Genomic DNA, 25,300 nt, shown 5'->3' with positions numbered 1-25,300 from the left:
AAACAGAAAATTCTGAAATGTCTCCACAGATCGTGCAGCATCTTTGAAAAGAAATAAAATGATTCTTTCAAATCAATGACTCTGCGTCAGAACTTTCTTTTCCACTGTTAGTTACGTTTTCCTTCCCACAAATGTTCCCACAATCTCTGTTTTTAATACTTTGTCATTGCTCTTGTTAGCATTTATGATTTACATCAAGCAATCAATTACTGTTGTCAAATTAAGCCTTTCAAAATGTAGCATTGAACATATCTATTTAATCACCTAAAATATTTTGTAGTGATCAAAAGTATTTGAAGTGAAATAAAAGGGAAAAAAAATTGACAAGGTACATATATACATGGTAGGCTGCTCTGGAAGGTTAGATCGCATGGGATCCAAGGAGAGATACAGGTGCACATCCTTTTATCCTAAAGCCTTGGGACCAGACACTTTTCGTAATTCAGAATTTTTCGGCTTTCGGAATGGAAGATTTTTAGCGTAGATTTTAACGGCTGGCGCAGTGGTAGAGTGCTCGGCTCATATCCGCAAGGTCGCGAGTTTGCGCCTCGATCCCGGCAGTTACTCGATCGCGAGTTTGAGTCTTCAATGTAGTTTTTTCTTGCAGAATAGGGAGCGACAATCTGCTGCTGCCTGTCCGCTGAGTTAAAAAGTTCCCACGTAAGACTCAGCGGGCAGACAGTAGCAGATTGTCAATTATTAACCCTCCCGCGCAATATACCCTCACCTTCTCTTTTATGAATGGGGATTTAGTTCCCCTTTCTTCGAGGACCGACCGGAGGTTCCGCTGTCACCTCTGCGGGCCGCCCTCGGCGAACGTCTTCAAGGACCTTTCTTCAAGGACCAAAAAAATGTCCGCTATTCGGAGCTTTTCGTTATTTGGAACTTCGGATAAAAGGTTGTGCACCTGTAGCTGAATGGATAGCAAATTGGCTCTATGGAAGGAAGTAGAGGGTAATGGTGGAAAGTTGCTTCTCTGACTGGAAGCCTGTGACTAGTGGTGTGACTCGGGGTTTGGCGCTGGGCTCATTACTGTTTGTCATCTACATCAATGATTTGGATGATAACATACAGTAGCAATGTTACAAAATTTTGAGATTTTAAAAATCAAGTCTGTAATTTATCTCATCAGATAAAGCATAAAAAGAAGTTTAATTTGACACCTAATTCACTTTCATATCTTCAGTATTAAAAAGGTTACGGCCATTTTCATACTAGGAAATTAGCATCTTATTCCCTATTGCTTTTCCATTAACTTAACACAAAAGCTGTGATCGAGCCCATAACTTTCTTAAAAATTAAGAGAACTGAAAGAAATGTTCAGTTATTGTACATTGAAGCATTCTGAAACAAATATGAAACAATCTTACTTAGATGACTTGAAATTAAAGCATATAATTAGTTAGTTACCTAATTGTAACTATTTTGGAAGTGGCGGCGGTGTTGAACGGCTGCTGCTCGCCTGCAGTCCGTCTGTTTTTACTTTTTTGTGTTGTTTTTTTCGGCTTGTTTAGTTAAATATTTGGTCATTAGGTTGTGATATGTGTTGGGGGCGAGGGGGAGCTGAAACAGGGATTTCTGTCTCTCCCTTTGGGGGAATGCGACTTTTTCTTGTTGTATCCCCCTTCTCTGCCTCCGTCTGCGCTGAGGCCTAATGGCGGAGCTGGCGGCCTCCAACCTGCGACCGACCTCGAGGCTCCGGAGGTAGAGCCAGCCATGACTCACCAATGCGAGGCTGGCCGTCTTCGAGCTGTGGCGGTGTTCGGGCAGCGGCACAACTCGGCGCTCCGGTGGGGGTGGCCCGGCACGGGGCTGGAGCGGTGCTGGCTGGGACGCTCCGGTGGTGGCGGTGCGACTTGGCGCTTCGGTGAGGGTGGCCTGGTGCGGGGCTGGGACGGTGCTGGCTGAGATGGACTGGACTGGAGGGCGGCAGCTTCGACCACCCCGGGCCGCGGAGCTTGAACCGGCCCGTTCGCGGAGCTCGGTGAGCCGCGGGACTGACTTACCATCGCCCGGTGGGGTATCACTTCAGCGCAGAGGGAGAATAGGAGGGAAGAGACAGTAACCGTAAGATTTTTGCCTCCATCACAGTGAAGAGCTGCCTGGTGAATTCACTGTGGATTTGTGTTTATTGTGTGTTTTGTTGTTTTGTTGTATGGCTGCATGCAACGACATTTCGTTCAGACCGAAAGATCTGAATGACAAATAAAGGATCTAAGTCTAAGTTGTAGCTAATTACAAAATTCAATTACTAGATTTAAACCTATCAATTTCTTAAGAATAGATTAACATTTTTAAATAGCCTAAGTGTCCAAATAACATTCACACAAGAATTCACAATATAACATAATTTTTAAATCTCATCGTCATGGATTTATAGGCCAAATGGAAGGAATTTAATGTTTAATACCTGTAAATTAATGGCCATTTAAATCATCTTACGAGTGGGTTTTTCTGGAATGCGATCAATTGGAACGTTGCGGTTGCGGTGAATTTAAACCCTATATTGGCAGGCAAAATGCTACCGGTTCGTATGGGAAAAAAAAAATCACCGTTTCGCAACGTAAAATGTGAATTAAAGGCATCTTAAGGAGCACTTTTATACATAAAATAAACAGCTTTGCTTTACCTGTCCCGTACGTGAAATCCGTCCCCGTTGTCGGCGTTGACGGCTTTAGAAGTTGATTTTAAAATTACCCCAGCGCTGAACTTGTCGGGCGATTTAAAAAATTAAAAAAAATTATACAGAACGGCTGTCGGAACAATTCTTCAGCAAAAGCTTGCACTCCAACCAAATATAATCCAGAACAAGGTAGGAAAAAAATGCGTTTTAACTACGCCGCCCCCTTCAAAGGCGCCAAAATCGCGCACACAGCCAGTGGCAGAATTGCAGCGCCGCTTAAGGTAAGGATTGTAACATACCTACATACAGGGCAAGATTAGCAAGTTTGCTGATGATACAAAAGTGAGTGGTTTTGCAGATAGTGAAAATGGTTGTGAAGGATTGCAACAGGATCTGGATACATTGGCCAGGTGGGCGGAGGAATGGTTGATGGAATTTAATACAGAGAAGTGTGAGATGTTGTATTTTGGGACGTCGAATAAGGGCAGGATTCACACAATAAATGGTAGGCCTGTGGGTAGTGTTGTAGAGCAGAGGGATCTAGGAGTACACGTGCATGGTTCCTTGAAGGTCGAGTCGCAGGTAGATACGGTGGTCAAAAAGGCTTTTGGCATTTTGTCCTTCATCAGGTTTAGTAATGAGTATAGAAGTTGGGAGGTCATGTTGCAGTTGTAGAAGACGTTGGTGAGACCGCATTTAGAATATTGTGTTCAGTTCTGGGCACCATGTTATAGGAAAGATATTGTCAAGTTTGAAAGGGTTCAGAATAGATTTCCGAGGATGTTGCCAGGACTAGAGGGTGTGAGCTATCGGGAGAGGTTGAGTAGGCTGGGTCTCTATTCCATGGAGCGCTGGATGATTAGGGGGGGGGTCTTATAGAGGTGTACAAAATCATGAGAGGAATAGATTGGGTAGATTCACAGAGTCTCTTGCCCATAGTAGGGGAATCGAGGACCAGAGGACATAGATTCAAGGTGAAGGGGAAAAGATTTAATAGGAATCCGAGGGGTAACTTTTTCACACAAAGGGTGGTGGGTGTATGGAACAAACTGCCAGAGGAGGTAGTTGAAGCTGGGACTATCCCATCGTTTAAGAAGCAGATAGACAGGTACATGGTTATGACAGGTTTGGAGGGATATGGACCAAGCACAGCCAAGTGGGACTTGCGTGGGTGAGACATTGTTGGCCGGTGTGGGCATGTTGGGCCGAAGGGCCTGTTTCCACACTGTATCGCTCTACGACTCTAAAATAATTCAGGTACTTTCAGTTTAGAATACAACATGGAAATAGGCCTTTCGGCCCACGGACTCCATGCTGACCATTAATCACCCTTTCACTCAAGTTTCTTTATACTTTCACATCAGGGGCAATTTAGAGGCCAAATAACCTACAACACATCTTGGGATGTGAAAGAGGAGCCTTTCTCTGTCACAGGAGAACTCCAAACTCCGCTGACCATCCAAGGTCAATCTTGACCCTTTCAGCTCACCAGCTTTGCTTGTATTCTGAAAAATGGCAACTAATAAATGACATTCGATTACAGTACACCACCAGGGGCAAGGTTACAGAAAAAAGCCAAAACTAACCTCTACAAAGGAGATAGGCAACGTTTTGGGCCGAAACCTTCTTTGATCGGATGTGACAAGAAGGGAAAAGGAGGAGTAGCCAGAAGGCTGGGGATGCACCCGGAGGGGAGGAGACAGCAAGGACTAACAAAATTGGGAGAATTCGATGTTCATGCCCCCGGGGTGCAGACTCCCCAAACGGAACATGTGCAAACTGCTCGCTTAGAGAGCATCCAAGGGTCAGGAGGCGGAGAGTGGGAGGGGGACTTGATCCTCTGCCGCTGTGAGGCAGCAGCTCTACCAGCTTTGCACTGTGCCGTTCTGAAAAATGGCAAGTAATAAATGAGAATACGATGTACAGTGAAAGTCCAACAGCACAGGAAAGAACACTGATAGGGAATTAGGTGGGCCAATGCCCTGGGCAAATAAGATTAAAGAGAATTCCAAGACGTTTTATAATTAAACAAGGGCTTAACTAGGGAGAGGGTAGGTTCATTCAACGATAAAGGAAAGATGTTGTGCTTGGAGTCAGAGGATTACGCAAGGTACTAAGTAAGTGTTCACTTAGGAGTAGGACATGACAGTTAGTGACATTAGTGTGGGGTTATCTAGTCAAATCATACCCAAATCTAGACCAGCAGGCAGAGTGTTGCCATGTTCTGGTGCCATCTTACACCTTCCAAGTCTCTGAAAAGTCTGATTTTGGCCTAAGGAGATATGCAATTTCTAATTTTTTTTCATTTGATGGTCCATTGGCCTGGCGGTAATGGATCATTGAAGTAGTGTTGGGGCTGGCCAAGCGCAATGCTGTTAGCTCCATCCATTCCAGTCGCAGAAGACTGCGCTGGGTCCACTCGCTCACCTATCTGCTGTAGGGCCTTCCACAGCCGCCTCTGTCAGCACCACTACGGATATACTAATATGCCAGGTCATTTTGAGATTGGGGGAAAAAAGTGATATTAGGTCTCCTGAAAAGTATTAAGGTGGATTGCTCCCTGAGGCCAGATGGTATCTATCCCAGCAATGGGGATAATCATGAAGTTATAAACCGGTGTGTCTCAAGTCAGTGGAAACAAAGCTATTCAAGAGAATTCTTAGGGATAGGATTGACTCAATTTTGGACAGAATAGGCTAGTTAGGGACAGAAAAAAGGCTTTGTGTGTGTGGTAGGTCTTGTTATACATATCTGATACGTTTTTTTAAGAGGTGACAAAGGTGATTGAGGGTAGGGTGGCAGATGATGTCTACATGGACTTTAGTGAAGCATTTGACAAGGTAAGTTCATGGTAAACTGATCCAGAAAATTAAGATGCATGGGATCCCATGGCGACTTGATAGTTTGGATTCAGAACTAGCTGACCAATCGAAGACCGAGGGGTGTTGTGGTTAAGCTAGAAGGAGAGGGTGGACAAACGTCTATTGTTTTCTCTGGAGCATGGGAGTTGAGGTGAGACCTGAGATGAGAAAATTATAAAATGATCAGGCATAGAGAGTGTTGAAAGTCAGCATCTATTTCCCAGTGTGGAAATGTTAAAGACTAGATGGTATAGCTTTGATGTGAGATGGGGTAGGTTTAAAGGCGATATGCCGAACAAGTTTTTTTTTTTTTACACAAAACATGGTAGGTACCTGGAACGCTCTGCCAGGGATGGTAGAAGTGGAAGTTAACGATAGTGGTCTTTAGAACGTTTTTAAATAGGCATATGAATATGCAGGAATTAATGGAAAAGGATCAAATGCAGAGAGAACGGAATTAATTAAATTTGGCGTGTAGCAAAGAACTGCAGATGCTGGTTTAAACCGAAGATAGATACGAAATGCTGGAGTACCTCAGCGGGTCGGACAGTATCTCTGGTGAAAAGGAATAGGTGACAGTCTGAAGAAGGGTCTCGACCTGAAACGTCACCTATTCCTTTTCTTCAGAGATGCTGTCGGACCCACTGAGTTACTCCAGTTTAGTTTGGCATCCTGTTCTACACTGATATCGTGGGCCAAAGGCCTCTTCCTGTGCTGTACTGTGCTATGCTCTGGAAGATGTAATAAAGCATGTAAAAGGGAACTGAGAAGGAGAAAATGACTAGATTGAAAGAAGTGAAAGAGTTACAAGTCCATCAGTTCCAAGAAAAGCAACCAGTGAGTTAGATGTGACATCTACTATTTAGTGAGTCAGAATAATGAGCATCATAATCAGATGTCCTCCCACTAGTCATGTCAGAAGAATCTGAATTCACCACTTCAAAGTTAAATGCTATTGATAAATCTTTCACAACAATTATTTTATTGATTGCCTCATATTTATGATATTGTATATTTTAGTGTTTTACTCGTAGTTCAGGATATTACAAATAAATATTTTGAAAGTAAGAAGGGGGGCATTTGCTTCCTTGAAACTGCTTTGTCATTCAGGAATAATTGTTGATCTATTCTGTGGCTTCATCATCGTTTTATTGCCCTATACTAATAACGATCATTTTTTTCAGTCAAAAGATTTATCTTAGCAGTAGATATACTCAGCTGCCTGAATTTAAAAAAAAAAAAAGATTCACCATCCTCGTGAAATCTTTCAAACGAAGAAATTTAAAGAATCAACAACTGCTGGAAATCTGAAATAACAACAAAAAATGCTGGAAATACTCAACAGCCGAGGCAATGACCATTAGAAAGAGACATTTCAGGTCAAAAACCCTTTGTCAGTCTTGTTCTTTGTTGTATGGAGGCTTAAGGGCCTGTCCCACTTGGCCGTCATTTACTCGACAGGCTGGTAGTGACTCTATATACCCAGTTTATATTTACCCAGTTTATGATATTTATGGTGATTTGCTAAAATGTTCCAGTTGCTTGAGTGGTGCTAGCAATTGGAAAAACTGCAGATGTAATGCCCCTATTCGAAAAACGAGGTGAATGAAAAGTAGCAAGCTGCAGACCAAATTAATCTGGGAAGGAACTGCAGATGCTGGTTTAAATTGAAGATAGACACAAAATGCAGGAGTAACTCAGCGGGACCGGCAGCATCTCTAGAGAGAAGGAATGAATGATGTTTCAGTCTGAAGAAGGGTCTCGACCCGAAACGTCACCCATTCGACCCGAAACATCGCCCTTTCCCACTTGGCCGTCATTTACGCAATAGGCCGGTGGCGTGTGAATATTTCGTGCAGAACGAAATCCTCGTGCTCTGCGCGATACCGCGTGCAACTCCACACTCCTCCACGCCACTCCATGCGCCCGTCCCGCACTACCCACATGCTACCAGGTTGCGTAAATGGCGCGCAAATGACGGCCAAGTGGGACACGCCCTTAAGTGTTTCCAGTATTTTTTGTTCTCATCTCAATCTTTACTGGTCAATCAATTACCCTGTGGTAATGCCCCGATTTCAGGTTCCTCGACCAGCAAAAAAAATTGCGGCATTTGTTCAGCCATCACCCTTGGGAGTTTTATGTCTTTCAATCATTTGTTTATCTAAACCCAAAGAAAAATTGATCCATTTTGCTGCATTTCTTCTCCTAAATCAACCTACTTATTCCAGTAATTAATTTAGTGAAACTTAGCAGTACTATATATAAAGTTGCAAAATTGATATATCCTCATTTTAGTATGATTCACCAGCTGGAAGACATCAAACCATGACCTATGTGTTTTATGGAGACAAAGTGCAGATGCTGGTGTACAAAAAAAGACAAGTGCTGAAGTAACTCGGCGGGCCAGGCAGCATCTCTGGTGAATGTGGACAGATGACATTTTTCGTCAAGACCCTTTTTCAGAATGATTGTAGGGGAAGAAAGCTAGAATACACAGGCTTCACAGGAATTTAATTTGCATGCTAAGGCATAAAAACTGTGTCAACACTTACAGCGATAAGGTTGCCATGGAAAGGAAAGAAACTCCTGGAGTGGGAGAAAGAGTGGAGAAATAGTGGTGGAAAATGGAGCAGAGGGTGTGAAACCAAGTGGGAGGTGAGATTCGGGCAAGAGATGGGAAATGTAATGCCTCCTGGGATTGGAACTGCTGGGTTAGGTAGGTGGTGGGGGAAGATGGTGGCAGGTGTCGAGTGCCACGAGCTGGCTGGGTGGGCCAGGGAATGAGTCAGTTACTGTGACTGGATTACAGACACTTATTAGTATTTAGAAACAGAATTATTAAAATATATAAATGATATCCTTGTAGCGGGTGCGTGAGAGAGCCCGGAATGAATGCGAGGAGCCAGGCAAATTCTGTAAAGGCTTTAATGAGCACAGCACTACTCTCCGCTTCAGTGAGAGACTGAAGACTGGTCTCGCACCAAAAATCCCATCTCTTATCTTCGTTGCTGTGACCCCCCCCCCCCCCCCGGACCAGTCCATGAAGTGCCGAGGGGGATGAACCAGGCAGTAGCCTAAACCGCCACATCCTTGTGATACCAACTTAAGTGAAATGAGTGAATATTTTCTGTGTGAGAAACTCCTCTCTGATTGTCTCCTAATATATTTGGCTATTTGATGCAATTATTGCCAGTAACTCTTTAAAATGTGCTGTACAAATCATCCATATGGGGAAAATACAGGTGTGTTGTGGTGAGTTGTGCCAGAAAGTGCCTCCTCCAATCTTCCAATGCTTCCATACTTTCACCATAAAGCATGTGCAAACACCATAAAACATATCCAAGTATTTGGAGGAAACAGGGAACTGCTCCTGGAGTTCGTCCAACACTTCATGTCCAAATAGTTTGAGGCCATTCGTGCTTACAAAAATCAAATGTCATTTTTTTTTTTATTTGATTTTAGTCGGACGTAGCTTAGAATGGAGGTTTTTGACAGCAATGAAAGCTGCCAAAATGTTAGTGGCCATAATACATTTGGTATGCACTCATAAGGTGCAACGTTTGCCTGGAAAGTGAATACACTTAAAAAATAATTTATTTATCATATTTTCTTTGCAGTTTGGAGATCTGTGAAACAATATATGAACACAAAGTTTTCTTCTTCAATATGAAATCCAGTGCGAGCTATACATTGAATGTTGTTGTTGGTTGAATAGCTGATAAAAAGTGTTTACTTTTTTTAATATAAAAGAGCTGTTACAGAGTAATTTTGTTTTATGTTAATATAGTCATAAAGTACCATTGGCATTCCGTGGAATAGACTTTGTATTAAAAATGTAAACTTTACTGTATGTGTAATATTCTGATCATTATTCCTTCCCATGATAACATCCACTGTTATTTCATGCTAGATGTTTTTATATCTTTAAGGTAAATCTATAGGATAAATAGTAGTTTCAATCGCAAAATATAGAAGCTCCTAACTTTAAACAACGTATTCAGTTTTTTAAATGTGAAATCGACCCGTGAGAAATAATATACCGATTCTTCTTCCTCCTCTCAGCACTCTGTGAAAGAATATGGATCAACAGCCAACTCCTACCATCTTACTAAGTGTGATGGAGGATATGCAAGTGTCTGAATTGGAGGATTCAGTTATACAGAGCTTAATAACCCCGAGCCCTCGAAGTGAAATGGTTGCCCACGAGTTGCAAGAGCTTACACTGCAGACAAATCCACGCTTACCGCCTCCTCTGAATGAGCGGAAAAACGGTGAGTACTACACAGGGCCAACTAATTACCATTACCTCCATTTGGAAGGGGCAATATAAGATTGAAAGAATCTTCATGGAGATTTGAGATCAGTAGAATAATTAAAACTGATTGTGCTATTACGTTAGTTTCTGTAACAGATGGGAGTTTATCATTTGTGTTCTTTGCCACATTTGGTTGGATCACTATGAGGTGAAATGTTAGCCAAAGTTAATTCTCTACATCCTTCCCGTTGGTGCAGCACTCAACGCTCAACTTCTGAAATTACTCTGCATATAAATGTCATGTAAATTGCCATGCTGGACAAAGGGGAAAAAGAAACATCATTTTGTTACTACTGTGATTTGCTGCTAAACTCTGCATAGTTTATATGTGGGCAAGAGGCATGTTAGACCCACTCCTCTTCAAGCTCTCAGTTCTGTTTCATAGGTTATAGAAGCGGAATAAGGCCAATCGGTCCATCAAGTCTACTCTGCCATTCAATCATGGCTGATCTTTCTTTCTCTCTCAACCTCATTCTCCTGTCTGCTCCCCATGACACCTCTACTAATCAAGAATTTATCAATCGCTGCCTTAAAAATATCCATTGACTTGCCTCCACAGCCTTTTGTGGCAATGAATTACACAGATTCACCACTTTCTGACTAAACAAATTCATCCTCATCTCCTTTCTAAAGGTACATCATTTTATTCTGCGGCTATGGCCTCTGGTCCTAGACTCGCTCACTCGTGGAAACGCTCTCTCCACATCCACTCCCTCAGGCCTATCACTATTCAGTCATTTTCAGTGAGCGCCCCCTCATCCTTCTAAACTCAAGCGTGTACAGGAGCCATCAAATGCTCATCATATGTTAACCTAATCACCCCTGGGAACACCCTCGCATCCTCTTTTGCAGCCACAGGTGTGGCACCTTATCAAACTTTAGTGAAGTTTAAGCTGACAGTATTTAAACATCATCTTGTTCCTTTGTAGTCATATTGACCAAACGTTTGCAGTTATTATATAAAACTTTGTGTGTGTTTGTGTGTGTGTGTGTGTGTGTGTGTGTGTGTGTGTGTGTGTGTGTTTGCCTGTGTGTGTGTTCGTGTGTGTGTGTCTGTGCGTTTCTCCCTCTGTCCCTCTCTCCCTTACCCCCCTCTTCTCTCTCTCCCCCCCTCTCCCCCTCCCCCTCCCCCCCTCCCTCTCCCCCCCCCTCTCCCCCCCCCCCCCCCCCTCTCCCCTCCTCCCCCCCCCCCCCCTCTCACCTCCCTCCACCCCCCTGTGTGTGTGAGGTGCGATTAGTGTGTGTGTGACGCCACAGGCATCCCCCGCAACTGTGCATTGAGGGGATGGAACCCAACGTGTCCCCCTTGATCTAGTCTGATCTAGTATTACTAAAAGTCTGATCATGACCGCTTTTGGCCCACTGTGCTGCGATTTCCGAGAGAACGCCGCCACCTATGGCCGTCATTTTTGGCCACCTAGTTCAGAGCCCCCCTCCGCCTTCCTAGACCGGAGGATTTTTCCCATCGATGAAAAATCAGAAAGATATTAATGGGTTTTTTTTAATTCCCCATTCTCTCTGCTACCCCCGCTGGCGGCAGGGGGCAGGGACTATAAACCCCGGAAGTGTAGTCCCTCACTCAGTCTCTGCCAGACCCAGGAAGCGAGAGGGTCACGGCTCTCTGAGCTGCGAATAACACTGAACGCACGTCTACTCCACGGTGAGTCTACTCGATGCAGCTGTAAAGTGGCTGCTGCCCAATTGTTTGCTTCGCCTTTTTAAAAAGTTTGTGTTCACAAAATGAATTTTGGTTGTCGGGTGGCTGCAGCCAAATTGTTTGCCTTGGCTTGGCTCTACAAATGATGCAACAGTTGGCTGCCAGCCCAAAAATCCATTTGGCCCACAATGTTAATACTAGCCCTCTGGAAACCAGTACCTTCGGCCCAGCAACACCCATACTAGCGCAACAGAAAGCCCCCCTCCCCCCCCCACTGGCGAGCAATATTGGAATAGGTGGAGAGGTGGAATATTGCGTTGGTGACCAGCCCTGCCATGCAATGCTGGGACCCAGCGGGTCCCACTTAGTATAGTATAGAAGTGTACCCTTTCAGCCCACCACCACCATGCCAACCTTATTGCCACCTACAGTAATCCCACACGAGGTCTGTATCCTTTTATGCCTACCCTATTCAAATCTTGTTTAAATATCTCTCAAAGATAATGATTGTATCCGACTCTTAGCACTTCTGGCAGTGAGTTCCAGATGGTAATCACACTCCTCTGTACTCTCGCCAACACAACCACATCCTTCCCATAATGCAATAACCAGATCTGCATCCAATTGTCAAAAGTACAATCTGATCAGTGTTTTGTTAAGTTGCAACATAACGTCCCAACTATGCTAGACCAATTGAGGCAAGCATGCCCAAGTTGTCACTTTCAGAGAACTATGGACTTGAATCCCAAGGTCCTTCTGCTCACCAATATTCCTGGGCACCCTACATTTACCATAGATAACCTCCCCTATTTGACTCCCCAAAATGCATTACCTTGTACTTGTGGGGAGTAATTTCCATCTGCCCATCTAAGGAAAAGGGAAGACATCAATGTGAAAGATGCTGTCATCAGAAAAAAATCAACGTGGAGCTTGAGAAACTGGGGAAAAGGAATGGATTTTTTTTACAGGGGACAGGGCGGGAGGAGTGGTTGTCAGGATAGCTGTAGGATTTGTGATAATGACAGATTAGCAACCAATCCTCTTGAGATGTAGATATTTTTTGCCAAAGGTTACCCTATATTTGTTTAGGTCATTGTTACTGATGTGTTACAAAAATATAGTGATCACATTACTAACTTTGGAATGCTGAGCTATTGCCAGTATCACTTGAGTGGAGAGCTTGTCTTGTGAAATTTAGATGACCTATCACTTTTTACTGTTCTGCAGTAAAAAGAATGGTTCTCTTCAGAGAAATCAGATTCTTATGTCGATGTTGTGCAACTTCTGAATCATCATTAGGTTGTAGTCAAGTGGTGAATAGTTGATTTATTATTAAAAGAAGTGATCAATAAGAAATACATTTTACATCTTGCACTCCACATGTAAATAGCATTTTAATTTTGGTTTAAAAACATTACAAATTTTGATGTAAGTTGCTTCTTCAGAAATAAAAAGACTTAATCGATGCAAATAACTTTGTAAACTGTCATTGTTGCTACAATAAATGCCATTTGAATTCCAATTGGGAACTTTTTGTTTAACAATTGATGGCTGGATTTTTTTTTTAAACGTAGAAACAAATCTGAATTATAATTGTCTAATGTTGCCAGTTTTCAGTTGTGCTATATTACTTAATCTGTGGGGTAAACAATTTGTAAAACTAATGCTAAAAATCAATTGCAATTCAATTTGAAGACAAGAGATGGATTGACTTTACTGAAATATTTTTCCCACAGTTTTCAAACCAATTGGGATATGACGTGATGTGTTGGTGAAATGTAATTGGAAAAATTGGCCCACACATTCCACTGAACCCATTTCTGTTAAAAAGAAATGAAGTAATTCAGAACCCCCCCCCCCCCTCCTCCGAGTCATGTTGTAATTGTGGAATTATGTCGTCTTAGCATGGGTTTAATTTGAAAGTTGCAACATGGCAGATTCCGCAGAGCCATCTGTGACTGAATTTTGTAAAAATATAAGTGAAAAGACTAAAAGAACGGACTTCTTGTTATTATTCATTGGCTTGGTATTTGACATGACTGATATGTCTAATAGCTGTTGAGAATGTTTTCTGTATATTAGAATAGATTGCTTTGGACATTGACAGTCTGTTTATTTATAGTAAAAGCAAAAACTGGAAAATAGATTCACTGGATCCTCTTGAGACCCCTCTCTAAGGAGAAAGGGCAAAGTTGAGAATTCACTTGTAAAGGACTCCAACTGAGCTATAACGGCAATAACTTTCTCTTTTGGATTGCTTCTTCCAATGGCATTGCCTAATGTTTGATTACTTTCCCAAGGAAATAAAGTGCACAATTTATCTTGGCTGTGGTAATTCAACGGGTAGAGATGACGTTTCCCCAAGGAGACCAATTCTAATGTTCATTTTCTGTTGGCAATAACTATTATTTATTTGATCCATTTATGTCATTGTCTCCCAATTCTATGAGGCTCCGCCAAAGGCAAATGTATTGTCAATAGTACTGTTGGGGGAGTGCAAAATCAAGCATTCAGTTTGGTAAGTACTAGACTAAGTGGGACCCCATGGGAGTCACATGGGAGGCCTGGTCTCCCAACGCAACCCATTCTGCAACTCAATATTCCACCACTCACCCGTTCCCCCAACGCAACCTGTTCCCACAACACAATATTCCAGAGTCTCCGCTTTCCGTTTGGCGACATCTCCGACAGGGCTGGATCTCCTACTCTGGGCTGGGATGGGGTCTCCCATGCTGGGCTGGGTCGGGTCTCTGAAGCTGGGGGCTGCTTGGGGCTGGGCTGCTTCAGGTCCCTCCCAAAATTGTGTCCGGTTGGAAACCTCCACCGGCCATCCTCAGCTCCAGTAAAGGCACAATGGCGCAGGAAGGGGCAGACCATCCCGGGGAGTGACAGGGGAAGAGATTTATCCGCGCGGCTCTGACTGGCAGGAGAAAAGATCGATCTGCACATGTGCGGTTTTTAAGATTTTTAAACTTTTACGACATTCAACCGATCGGAACTAAATTTGGTACACTCGCAGCACAGGAGCATCGTGTTTGCGCAGATAGAAAGACCGCCAAACCGGTGGATAACAAGATCAGAGTTTTAGTTATATACTAGACCAAGTGCAGACCCGTTGGGTCTGTTCCCCCAACGTGCGGTTTGGGGGGGGGAGGGGGGGGGGCATGCAGCGTCACACACACTAACTATCCCGCCCCCCCGTACACACCCTAATTATCCCCCTTGATATTATATTAATATTATTAATTTGCTCCTTTTACCCCATAACCTCCCTATCTACTGATGCATAGCCCCCAACTTGCAGTCGCATCCAGAGAGAGGGGGCAGGGGTAGAGAGTGAGGGCAGAGAGAGAAGGGGCAGAGAGAGAGAGAGGGAAAGAGGGAGAGGGGGGTGGAGGGGAGGAGAAGGAGGAGGGAGGGTGGGTGAGGGGGAAAGGTGGGGGAGGAGGGGAGGAGAGAGAGAGAGAGAGTGAGGGGGGTGAGAGAGAGGGGGGTGAGAGAGGGGGGGGAGGGGGGGGAGGTGGGGAGCAGGGAGGGTGGGGAAAGGGGTGGAGGGAAGGAAGTAGGGGGGTGTGGAGGGGGGGTTTAGGGGAGGGAGAAGGGGGGAGAGAGGGGAAGAGAGGGGGGAGGAAGAGTGGGGGGGAGAGAGAGGGGGGAGAGAGTGGGGAGGGAGAGAGATATGTAAGAGAAGGGGGGGGGGGAGAGGGGGGCGGAGAGAAAGGGGGAGAGGGGGGAGAGAGAGAAGGAGAGGGGGAGAGAGAGAGGGGGGGGGGACAGAGGGGGGGGGGGGGGAGGGGGGGGGGGGGGAGAGAGAGAGAGAGAGTGCCTTTTTACTTCAATCTAAACCCCCCAAACAATCATTTGCAGTAGTGCATTTTAACTTCAAGCGAAAGCATCCAAACAACCATTTGCAGGCAGTGTCTTTTTACTTCAAACCAACAATATTTTCATTTTCGAACCACATTAAGGGCACTCACAGTTTAGTAGACATGTGTTCAGTGTTATTCATAGCTCAGAGAGACGTGACCTCCAACTTGCAGAGACTGAGTGAGGCACACCACTTCCTGGTTTTATAGTCCCTCCTCCTTCCTCCAGCAGGGGCAGCAGAGAGAACGATGATTTTTTTAAAAAACATTAATCTCTCTCTGATTTTTCATCGATGGGAAAAATCCTCTGGTCCAGGAAGGCAGACGTGGGCTCTTAGCGAGGTGGCCAAAAATGACGTCCGTAGGTTTCGGCGTTCTGTCGGAAATCGCAGCACAGTGGGCCAAAAGCGGTCAAGATCAGACTTTTAGTAATATAGATAGATAGAAGATAGATAGATTTAATAGTAAGCTAGAATTTTAACTAATATAAAATGAGTCTGTCGGTAACATCTAGCAAATAAACGTTTAAGTTAATGGAGTGAAGCTCTATCTCTGGATAACCTTGCATATATACAATGTACCTATCGATAATGGCTCCTCCACATGTGGCTGTTTTATTCCTCAAAGACATTTATAGTCATGTGCAGCTATCTTTTGCATTTAAGGTTCACGTAAATGGGAGTCCAAAATTCAACTGGCCCTGGGCATCATGAAGGAAAATCATCTTATTTTTGTTTTCCATGGATTTGCAGTAGCCTGTTACGATGTCCAAGGAAAGTTTTGAAATTGAAGAGGTTGACTCGTAAATTGGTGTGCCCTTTCTTCCCTGCTACTATTGCATGAAAAAGCAGATCACTATATCCCTGCTCTTGTAAGTGGTGTGAATTTGAGCTTGCCATTTAAGCCGAGCAATCACTTACTCATTCTACAAAGAATATAAAATGTATTAAAAGTAAATGCTTTGATTTCACTCCATGTTTGCTCTCTGTATTCGCTGCAGATAAACCAGAATGTCATTAGTCAAGGACCTGGTAATGAAAAGGGATTGGAAGAACGTGCTTTTAAGAACAATTGTTTATTTTCATACCTTTATGGTGTCAGATTTCCCAGCAACTCAATGTTAGAGCGGTGGTTTTGTTTCCACTGTATGCTTAGTCATTTGGGAACATGATGATAACCCAAGAAGCAATATCTGATAGTTGTTTCTTTCTGCCTCTTGCTTCTACTCAGCGTGCAACTGATAAATTAATTAAAACCTAACAATCATTAAGAATAGGAAGCTATCTGACTATCGGCTGAGGCTGGTGTTTAAGTCATCCCAATATTGAATGTAAGATAGTCACAAAATGCTGGAGTAACTCAGCGGGACAGGCAGCATATCTGGATAGACGAAATGGGTGACCCTTCTTCAGTATTGACAATGTTTCAATATTCTCCAATATTCAATATTGAATGTGTTGTCTTTGCATATTTACCAGAGTATTACAATAAGCTTGAAAAACAAATTATCTTCAGAAAATGTAATTTGGTTCCCAACAATTTCAATGTTAACGAAGGCTTACCTTTACAGCTGTTTTTCTCCTGGTTTATTATCCTTGGTAATATTATAGAATTATGGCCAAACTTGGATTGTTTTCTCTGGAGCATTGGAGGCTGAGGGAAAACCTAATGGACTTTCATAACATTTTGAGACCTTAGATGGAGTAGGTAGCCAATTTTTGTTTCCCGGAGTGGAAGTGTAAAATATAAGCACACATAGTTGGAAGGTAGGATGGAGAAAGTTTAAAGGAAATGTAGTGGTTTTTAACACAGTGCCTGGAATGTGCTGCGAGATGTAGTAAGCTCCCAGAGTGTTGCCGTGGCCACAAAACTCCAATAAGCAGCAAGCCCGGTCCACCCGCCACAGGACTGGAGGAGCCTGCCTGGAGTGGGAGGAGGGGGAGGGGAGGATAAATAGGTGCCAGCCCAGGTTGGGAACCTGGGCCGGAGCAGTGGTAGAGTTGCTGCCTTACAGCGCTTGCAGCGCCGGGAGACCCGGGTTCGATTCTGACGGAGTTTGTACGTTCTCCTCGTGATCGCGTGGGTTTTCTCCAAGATCTTCGGTTTCCTCCCGGCACTCCAAAGACGTTCAGGTATGTAATTAAATTGGCTTGGTAAATATTAAACATTGTCCCTAGTGTGCGTGTATGTGTGTGTCTGTGTTGGATACGGGGATCGCTGGTCGGCGTGGATCCGGTGAGCCAAAGGGCCTGTTTCCGTGCAGTATCTCTAAACTAAACTAAACTAAACTAAAATAAATTGGAGAATTCAATGTTTATACATTTGGGTAAACTTCACAAGTTTAAGGTAGAGGCCAGGAGATTTAGATGGGATTAATGGAAGGAATCTTTCACTCCAGAAGATGGTTGAAATCTTAAACACTGGCGGAGGGGACAGTGGAGGTAGGTTATTCTCATCACATTTTTAGAAGAGCAGAGAATGTTATGGACTAAGTTATGGAAAATGAGATTTGTATGAATAAGTAATTGTGACAGGCACAGATATAAAGGGCATAATGACTCCCTCACTCTCAGGCCTACATCTGATCTCGACAGCCACATCACCTATCGCCTATCCCAGAAATTCTGTGCATCTCCCAGAATCCCAGGAGAATATGCATTTCCTTTGCCCGTGTTGAAATCTCCTGCCAGGCCCTGAAGAATGAAGGTGAATTCATTCAGGAAGTCAATGTTTCAGACATGATAAAAAGGGAGATTTAGGAACAAGGACGTCCTACTGCAGTTGTACAGGGCCCTGGTGAGACTGCACCTGAAGTATTGTCTGCAATTTTGGTCTCCTAATTTGAGGAAGGACATTATTGCTATTGAGGGAGTGTGGCGTAGGTTCACCAGGTTAATTCCTGGAATGGAGGGACTGACGTATGATGAAAGAATGGGTCGACTGGGCTTGTATTCACTGGAATTTAGAAGGATGAGAGGGGTTCTTATAGAAACATATAAAATTCTTAAAGGATTGGACATGCTAGATGCAGGAAAAAGGTGGGACCATTCAATACTAAAGGAGGGAATTTATGCTTAGATGATGTAGATGAGTACTTTGCATCTATAATCACCAAGGAGGCGGATGTGGAGGACAGTGGGATCAGTGTAGGGAATACTAATATACTAGGAGAGTCTGAGGTAAAGAAAGAGTGGTGTTAGAGCTCTTGAAGTGCATTAAAATGGATATGCCCTAGGGACGAATTAGATTATCACAGATAATTGAAGGAGTCTAGAAAAGAGATAGCAAGAGCCTTACAAAGATCTTTGCATCTACTATAGCCACAGTCAAGTCCCAGAGGACTGGAGAGTAGCCAATGTTGCTCCTTTGTTTCAGAAGAGAAGTAAATATAATCCAGGAAATTGTAGACACTAGGAACTGCAGATGCCGGTTTGCTGGAGTAACTCAGCGGGTCGGGCAGCATCGCTGGAAGACATGGATAGGTGACGTTTCGGTCTAATTGTACTAGGAAGCAAGAAAGTTGAGTAATGTGTTGAGTTTTGAGGAGGTGATCGATGAGACTAAGCAATGGGTGTTGCCTACATGGTCATTGGTGAGGCATTTGACGAAAGTCTCTCATGGTAGACTGATCCAGAAGATTAAGATGCATGGCATCCACGGCGACTTGTTTGTTTGCATTCAGAGGGTTGTTTTATTCTGGCTGCTGGTTAACTTGGACATTAATGCAGATAGCTCGCTAATTGGTTTGTGGCCAACACAAAAACTGGTAGAGTTGCGGACAGTGAGGAAGACTGTCAAAGTGTACAACAGGATATTGATCAGCTACAGAAATGGGTGGAGAAATGGTGGATGGAGTTTAATCTGAGCAAGTGTAGATGTTGGGAGGTCAAATGTAAGTAGAAAGTATACAGTTAATGCAGAACACTTAATAGTATTGATGCATAGGGGGATATTGAGGTCCAAGTCCGTAGATCCCTGAAACGGAGACATCACAGTAGTTAAAGTTATAAAAAAGGGGTATGGATGCTTCCCTTCGTTGATGAGGGCGTTCCGTATAAGTGTTGGTTTGGACAGCTCAATAGGGGAGCGAGGAACTTCCAGAATTACAGAAATGGGTGGAGAAATGGTGGATGGAGTTTAATCTGAGCAAGTGTAGATGTTGGGAGGTCAAATGTAAGTAGAAAGTATACAGTTAATGCAGAACACTTAATAGTATTGATGCATAGGGGGATATTGAGGTCCAAGTCCGTAGATCCCTGAAAGTGACATCACAAGTAGATAAAGTTGTAAAGAAGGGGTATGGTATGCCTTCGTTGATCAGGGCGTTGAGTATAAGTGTCGGTTACAGCTTTATAGTACTTGTTTAGGCAGCATTTGAATATTATGTGCAGTTCTGGTCGACCCATTACAGAAGGATGTGGAGGCTTGGAGAAAGCGCAGAGCAGATTTTACCAGGTGATTTCTAGATTAAAGAATATTAGCCATAAAGAGAGGTTAGATTAAATGATCAAACTTCTATTGTTTTCTCTGAATCGTCGGAAGTTGAGGTGAGACCTGATAGAGGTATATAAAATAATGAGAGGAATAGATAGGGTAGACAGTTAGATCCTGACATGCTCCACTTTGGCAGCGACAGCAGGTGAGAGGGCAGGGAGTCCCATGGTAACCGTGCCTAGTTTTAAAGTGAAACGACACAAAATGCTGGAGTAGCTCAGCAGACTGAATCAGTCTGAGGAAGGCTCCCGAAGTCACCTATCTATGCACTCTAGAGATCCTGACCCGCAGAATTAATCCAGCACTTTGTGTCCTTTGTGTATTAAAACCCCTTTCTCACGGGGCGACGACGCAAGAGTTAACCAGAGTTGAATATCGTGGGAACCTCTTGCGATAACCGTACGGCATTCGTGGACCACCGTGGCGCTAACGGCAGGTACTTGTGTAACTTGGTGACTCGGGAGAAAATTCAAACAAGCTTGAATTTCTCCAAGAGTGACTTGTACACTTGTGGTTGAACATTGCAACATTATATGCACGTAGTGGCCAGTGCGATATCCGCACTGACTCTTGCGTGTACCGTGGGAACTCCTGCGAACGGTGAACCCGGAAGCTGGACAGAGGGGACAGAAGGTGAGTAAAAATTGTCTTCTGTGGGATTGAATTTAAAAAATAAAGATTTGCATCCGCATATGGACATCAACTTATTCATGAGTTATTTTAATGAGATTCAAGAAAATAACTATAATCTTTAAAAGGGACTTTACTGAAAGGTCTCGCATTTTTATGGTCCGTGAGAAATGTTTTCACATGTACGTCTTTGAGAGATAGATGCTGCTTGGCCCGCTGAGTTACTCCAGCATTTTGTGTCTAACTTGCTGATTCGGACAGTTTTTGATTATCAAGGATTCTGCGCTGACTCTTTACTCTGAAACACACGTTGGAAATTTAAACTTGGGCGCAACTAACATCGTCTTACTACCGTGGGAACTCTTTAACTCAGCGGGCAGGCAGCAGTTAATTGTTGCTCCCTTCAGTTTCCCAGGGGGTCGGGACGGGACTGGAGTTGGGAGGGAAAGGTGGGGGAGTCGAGGGAGAGGAGGGGGAGACAGATGGGGGTGTCTTCATTTACTGGCGGTGGGTGTCTGTCACTGAAACAGGCAGGTGAGATTTCACATCCACCTTGTGTGTGCCTCTCTCTCTCCCTCCCTCTCACACAGGCTGAGAGACTCTGCCTCTGTGAGTGTACGTCTCTTTCTCCCCCTCTCCCACACACAGTAAGACCGAGGTACTGTGCTCAGTCCATCTGTGTCTCCCACATACACAGTAAAACTCTGCTCTGTGTGTGTATATACGTCTCCCCTCATTTCTCTCTCTCCCCCCCCATCATTTGTGCCACGTGATGATTTAATTACACTTGACAGTTTACAATGTCTTTCAAGATTTAACGGGAAAGCTCGGGAGACGGATAAGTCACTCGCACAAATAACAGAGTACCGTGGGAACTCTTTGTCTACCCCCCCGTTATATCTTGTGATATCGTGCTAGACCACGACCACTTCACTCTGGTTACATCTTACGTCGTCGCCCCGTGAGAAAGGCCTATTAACCATCATCTGCAGTCATCGTCAATAACTTACACCACTCCCTCCGTTATGGTCTGTTCCTGTGATTTCTTGTTATAAAGATTAAGACATGTAAAATATGCTTTAGTTAAATAAACATCTGGATTTCCTGGGAACCCAGTGTGAAATGTGCACTTGCACACGGCAGAGAATTAGTGGTTTAATTAGTGGATATTTTTCCATTCTCCAGCTATAAAATCTAATTTATACTCTTATTGAAAACACCTTGGAGTAGAAATTGTTTCCTGTCACGTGTATTAAATGTATAATATAGGACAGTTTTACTTTGTTTCTGATATTTTTATTTCTATTTTATTAAAGACATGATTGTATTGTACTCATAATGCGAGGGTGAATTTTTATCCTATTAATTCCAAAAGGAGAATGTGTAACCCGTGAATGTGCTTAAATTACCGCTGCATGTTCAAGTAACTTCAGGATCCGATGGCCATGATAAATGAATAGCAATTACTCTGGGGGAGCTGCTTGTTGACTTATATTACAACATAAAGCAATTAAAGAAAGTATTTCCACATGCTTAGGCAAAAATGTTTTCCCCATGTTAAAGAGCACCCAGCTTGATCTTTGTAATTTTTGAAAAGGTTTTGAGGGTGATTTGTTTCTACCTTTTAACCAAATCTCAATTTGATCCAGTATATTATTATCTCCAATTGACAATGCTGCAATGACATGTTGCTTTACAACAAATTCAATTACTATTGGCATTGGAAGAAGATCTGAATGTGGCTGTTTTTTTATCTACGTTTACTGAGATTTAAGTAAGGTATTTGTAAGGTTGTCTGAGGACTTGCACTCAAATTATGAGAACAGGTTGAAAGGTAACATTTTGCCTACTTTTGACCTATTACCTGGAATATCAAAATATGCCACTATTTTCTTATTGTTTAAACATGCTACATTTTTCCACACATTACCAGAATTGTCCACAAAATGTTAAACATGTTAACCTGGTACCAGGAATTATGCATCATTATCTTTTGGAATGGTCATTCTGAAATAGTGGGGAAAAACAACCCATCTCACAACCTGATGCTTAATAATTGAAGAAAAGGACATAGCTGTGATTGTTCCAAATTAATTGTATATTAAATCCAAATAAATATTATCCTGTCTGCTTCCAAGCTAAATATAAAAATCCAAATTAATAAATGGCTCGAGTTTCATGCTCGAGTTTGAAGGACTGTCATGGCTTTGAACTGTGTCATGACGCTGAAACCAGAGAAAGCAGTTGTGGGTGGAAGTTATTGTTTAACTTGCAATCTAAAAAAAAATTGCAGCTGGATGTTTGGTTCCATTGATTTTTTTTTAAATTGGCAGAATGTAATATGTAACAGAAGAATACCCTGCTGTTCAGTTTACCATTAATCATGTGGCATGGATGCTGGTGGGAGATATTATTGATGTTGATGCTGAGGGATAATAGATTGTGAAAAGAAACTGATGGACAGATGGAACACTGAGTTACACTGAGGGTAGTGGTGCTTTTATTTGTTGGGTGAAACAGTTGAAGGAAAGAATAATATGTCTGTCTGTAACCCATTAGTAACCTATTCCTTCTCCCCAGAGATGCTGCCTGTCCCACTGAGTTGCTCCAGCATTTTGTGTCACCCATTCCTTCTCTCCAGAGATGCTGCCTGCCCCGCTGAGTGACTCCAGCATTTTGTGTCGACCTTCGATTTAAACCAGCATCTGCAGATCTTTCCTACATATAATATGTCTGTCCATGTGGGTTAGGAGAAGGAAAGGATTTAAGCTGGAAGAGAATATCTCTGCAAGGTAGGATGCTTAGGATCAGTGTATTAGACACTGCAAACAGTGTGTACGGCAGGGGCAGATTGAGTGCATGAAGCCACACCAGCAGAAGCTATAATGTTCTCGCCGCAGTTCCACAACCCATGCATTCCCGCAGCCTTCATGCAATTGAAATTGAGCAACACAGCCAAAAATCCCATGTTTCATCACCCCGCTGCACAAGAAGGAAGCAAAGCAGAATCGTGGGAACTATCAGCCGGTTAGTCTGACTTTGGTGGTTGGTATGATTTTACTGTCCATTATAAAGAATGAGGTTGCGGAGTACTTAAGTCCACGATAAAATAGGGCAAAGTCAGCATGGCTTTGTGAAGGGGAAGTCTTGCCTGACAAATTTGCTGGAATTGTGTGAAGAAGTAACTAGCAGAACAGAGAAAGGAGAGTCAATAGATGTTGTATACCTTGATTTTCAGAAATCCTTTGATAAGGTGCCATAGGTGAGGCTACTAAGGAAGATGCGAGCCCATGGTATCAAAGGGCAGGTACTGGCATGAATTTCAGGTTGGCTGAATGACAGAAGGCAGAGAGGCAATAAAGGGGGCTTTTTCTGCTTGGATGCCAGTGACTAGCGGAGTTCCACAAGGCTCTATGCTGGGGCCACTGCTCTTCACGTTGTATATTAATGATTTGGATGAGTGGATTGAAGGCTTTGTGGCCAAGTTTGCAGATGGTACGAAAATAGGTGGAGGGGCAGGTCATGTAGAGAAAGCAGTGACTCTGCAGAATGACTTGGATAGGTTTGGAGAGTGGGCAGATAAATGGCAGCTGGAATGTAGTGTAGCAAGGTGTGGAATCATGCATTTTGGTAGTAGGAATAAAGTAGGATTCTTTTCTAAATGGGGAGAGAATCCAGAAATCGGAGGTGCAAAGGGACTTGGTGCATGATTCCCAAAACGTGAATCTGCAAGTCGAATCAGTAGTAAAGAAAGCAAACTCAATGCTAGCATTTATTTAGAGAGGGCGTTTCTACAAAAACGGGGATGTAATGCTGAGGCTCTAAGGTGCTATTCAGGCCGCATTTGGAATATTGTGAGTTATTTTGGGCACCATATCTGAGGAAGGATGTGCTGACTCTGGAGAGGGTCCAGAGGAGGTTTACAAGAATGATCCCAGGAATGAGTAGGTTAACATATGATGAGCGTTTGACGGCACTGGGCCTACAGTCGCTGGAGTTTAGAAGAATGAGGTGTTGTCTCATTGAAACGTACAGAACAGTGAAAGGCTTGGATAGAGTGGATGTGGAGAGGATGTTTCTACTAGTGGGAGAGTCTAGGAATAGAGGTCAAAGCCTCAGAATTAAAGGACATTCTTTTAGGAAGGAGATGATGAGGAATTTCTTTAGTCAGAGGATGGTGAATCTGTGGAATTCTTTGCCACAGAAGGCTGTGGAGGCAGTGTCAGTGGATATATTTAAGACCGAGATAGATAGATAGATAGATAGACACAAAATACTAAAGGGGACAGTTTAAGATTGAGGGGTAAGCCATTTTGAACGGAGACGAGGAAACACTTTTTCGCACAGAGAGTTGTGAGCCTGTGGAATTCTCTGCCTCAGAAGGTGGTGGAGGCCGGTTCTCTGGATACTTTCAAGAGAGAGCTAGATAGGGTTCTTAAAGATAGGGGAGAAGGCAGGAACGCGGTACTGATTGTGGATGATCAGCCATGATCACATTGAATGGTGGTGCTGATTCGAAGGGCCGAATAGCCTACTCCTGCACCTATTGTCTATTGTATATTGCTACAGGAGATGCAACATCTGTCCCTATACCTCCTCCCTTGACTCTATCCATGGATCCCGACAGTCCTTGCAGGTGAGACAGAGGTTCACTTGCACCTCCTCCATCTCATCTACTGTATCCACTGTCCTAGATGTGGACTCTATATATTGGCGAGACTAAGCGCAGACTGAGCGATCATTTCGCTGAGCACCTTCGCTCAGTCCGCCTTGGCCTATGCGACCTCCCCATTGTCAAACACTTTAGCTCCCCCTCCCATTCCCATACTGACCTTTCTGTCCTGGGCACATCCA

General features: G+C 43.4%; 1 protein-coding gene across 3 annotated transcripts in view; it reads left to right on the top strand.

The window, feature by feature from the left end:
• mrtfba (myocardin related transcription factor Ba) overlaps positions 1–25,300 on the top strand; it is a 181,328-nt gene that overhangs the window by 66,815 nt on the left and 89,213 nt on the right. For all 3 annotated transcript variants that reach the window (XM_055651834.1, XM_055651835.1, XM_055651833.1), the window contains exon 3: positions 9,547–9,755. In XM_055651834.1, the coding sequence (XP_055507809.1) occupies positions 9,563–9,755 (193 nt within the window). In that variant the 5' untranslated portion in view covers positions 9,547–9,562. The remainder of the gene's footprint in view (positions 1–9,546; positions 9,756–25,300) is intronic.

Source organism: Leucoraja erinacea, chromosome 20 (genome assembly GCF_028641065.1).
Source record: "Leucoraja erinacea ecotype New England chromosome 20, Leri_hhj_1, whole genome shotgun sequence".
Lineage (NCBI taxonomy): Eukaryota > Metazoa > Chordata > Chondrichthyes > Rajiformes > Rajidae > Leucoraja > Leucoraja erinaceus.
This window is presented reverse-complemented; position numbering and strand designations above follow the sequence as displayed.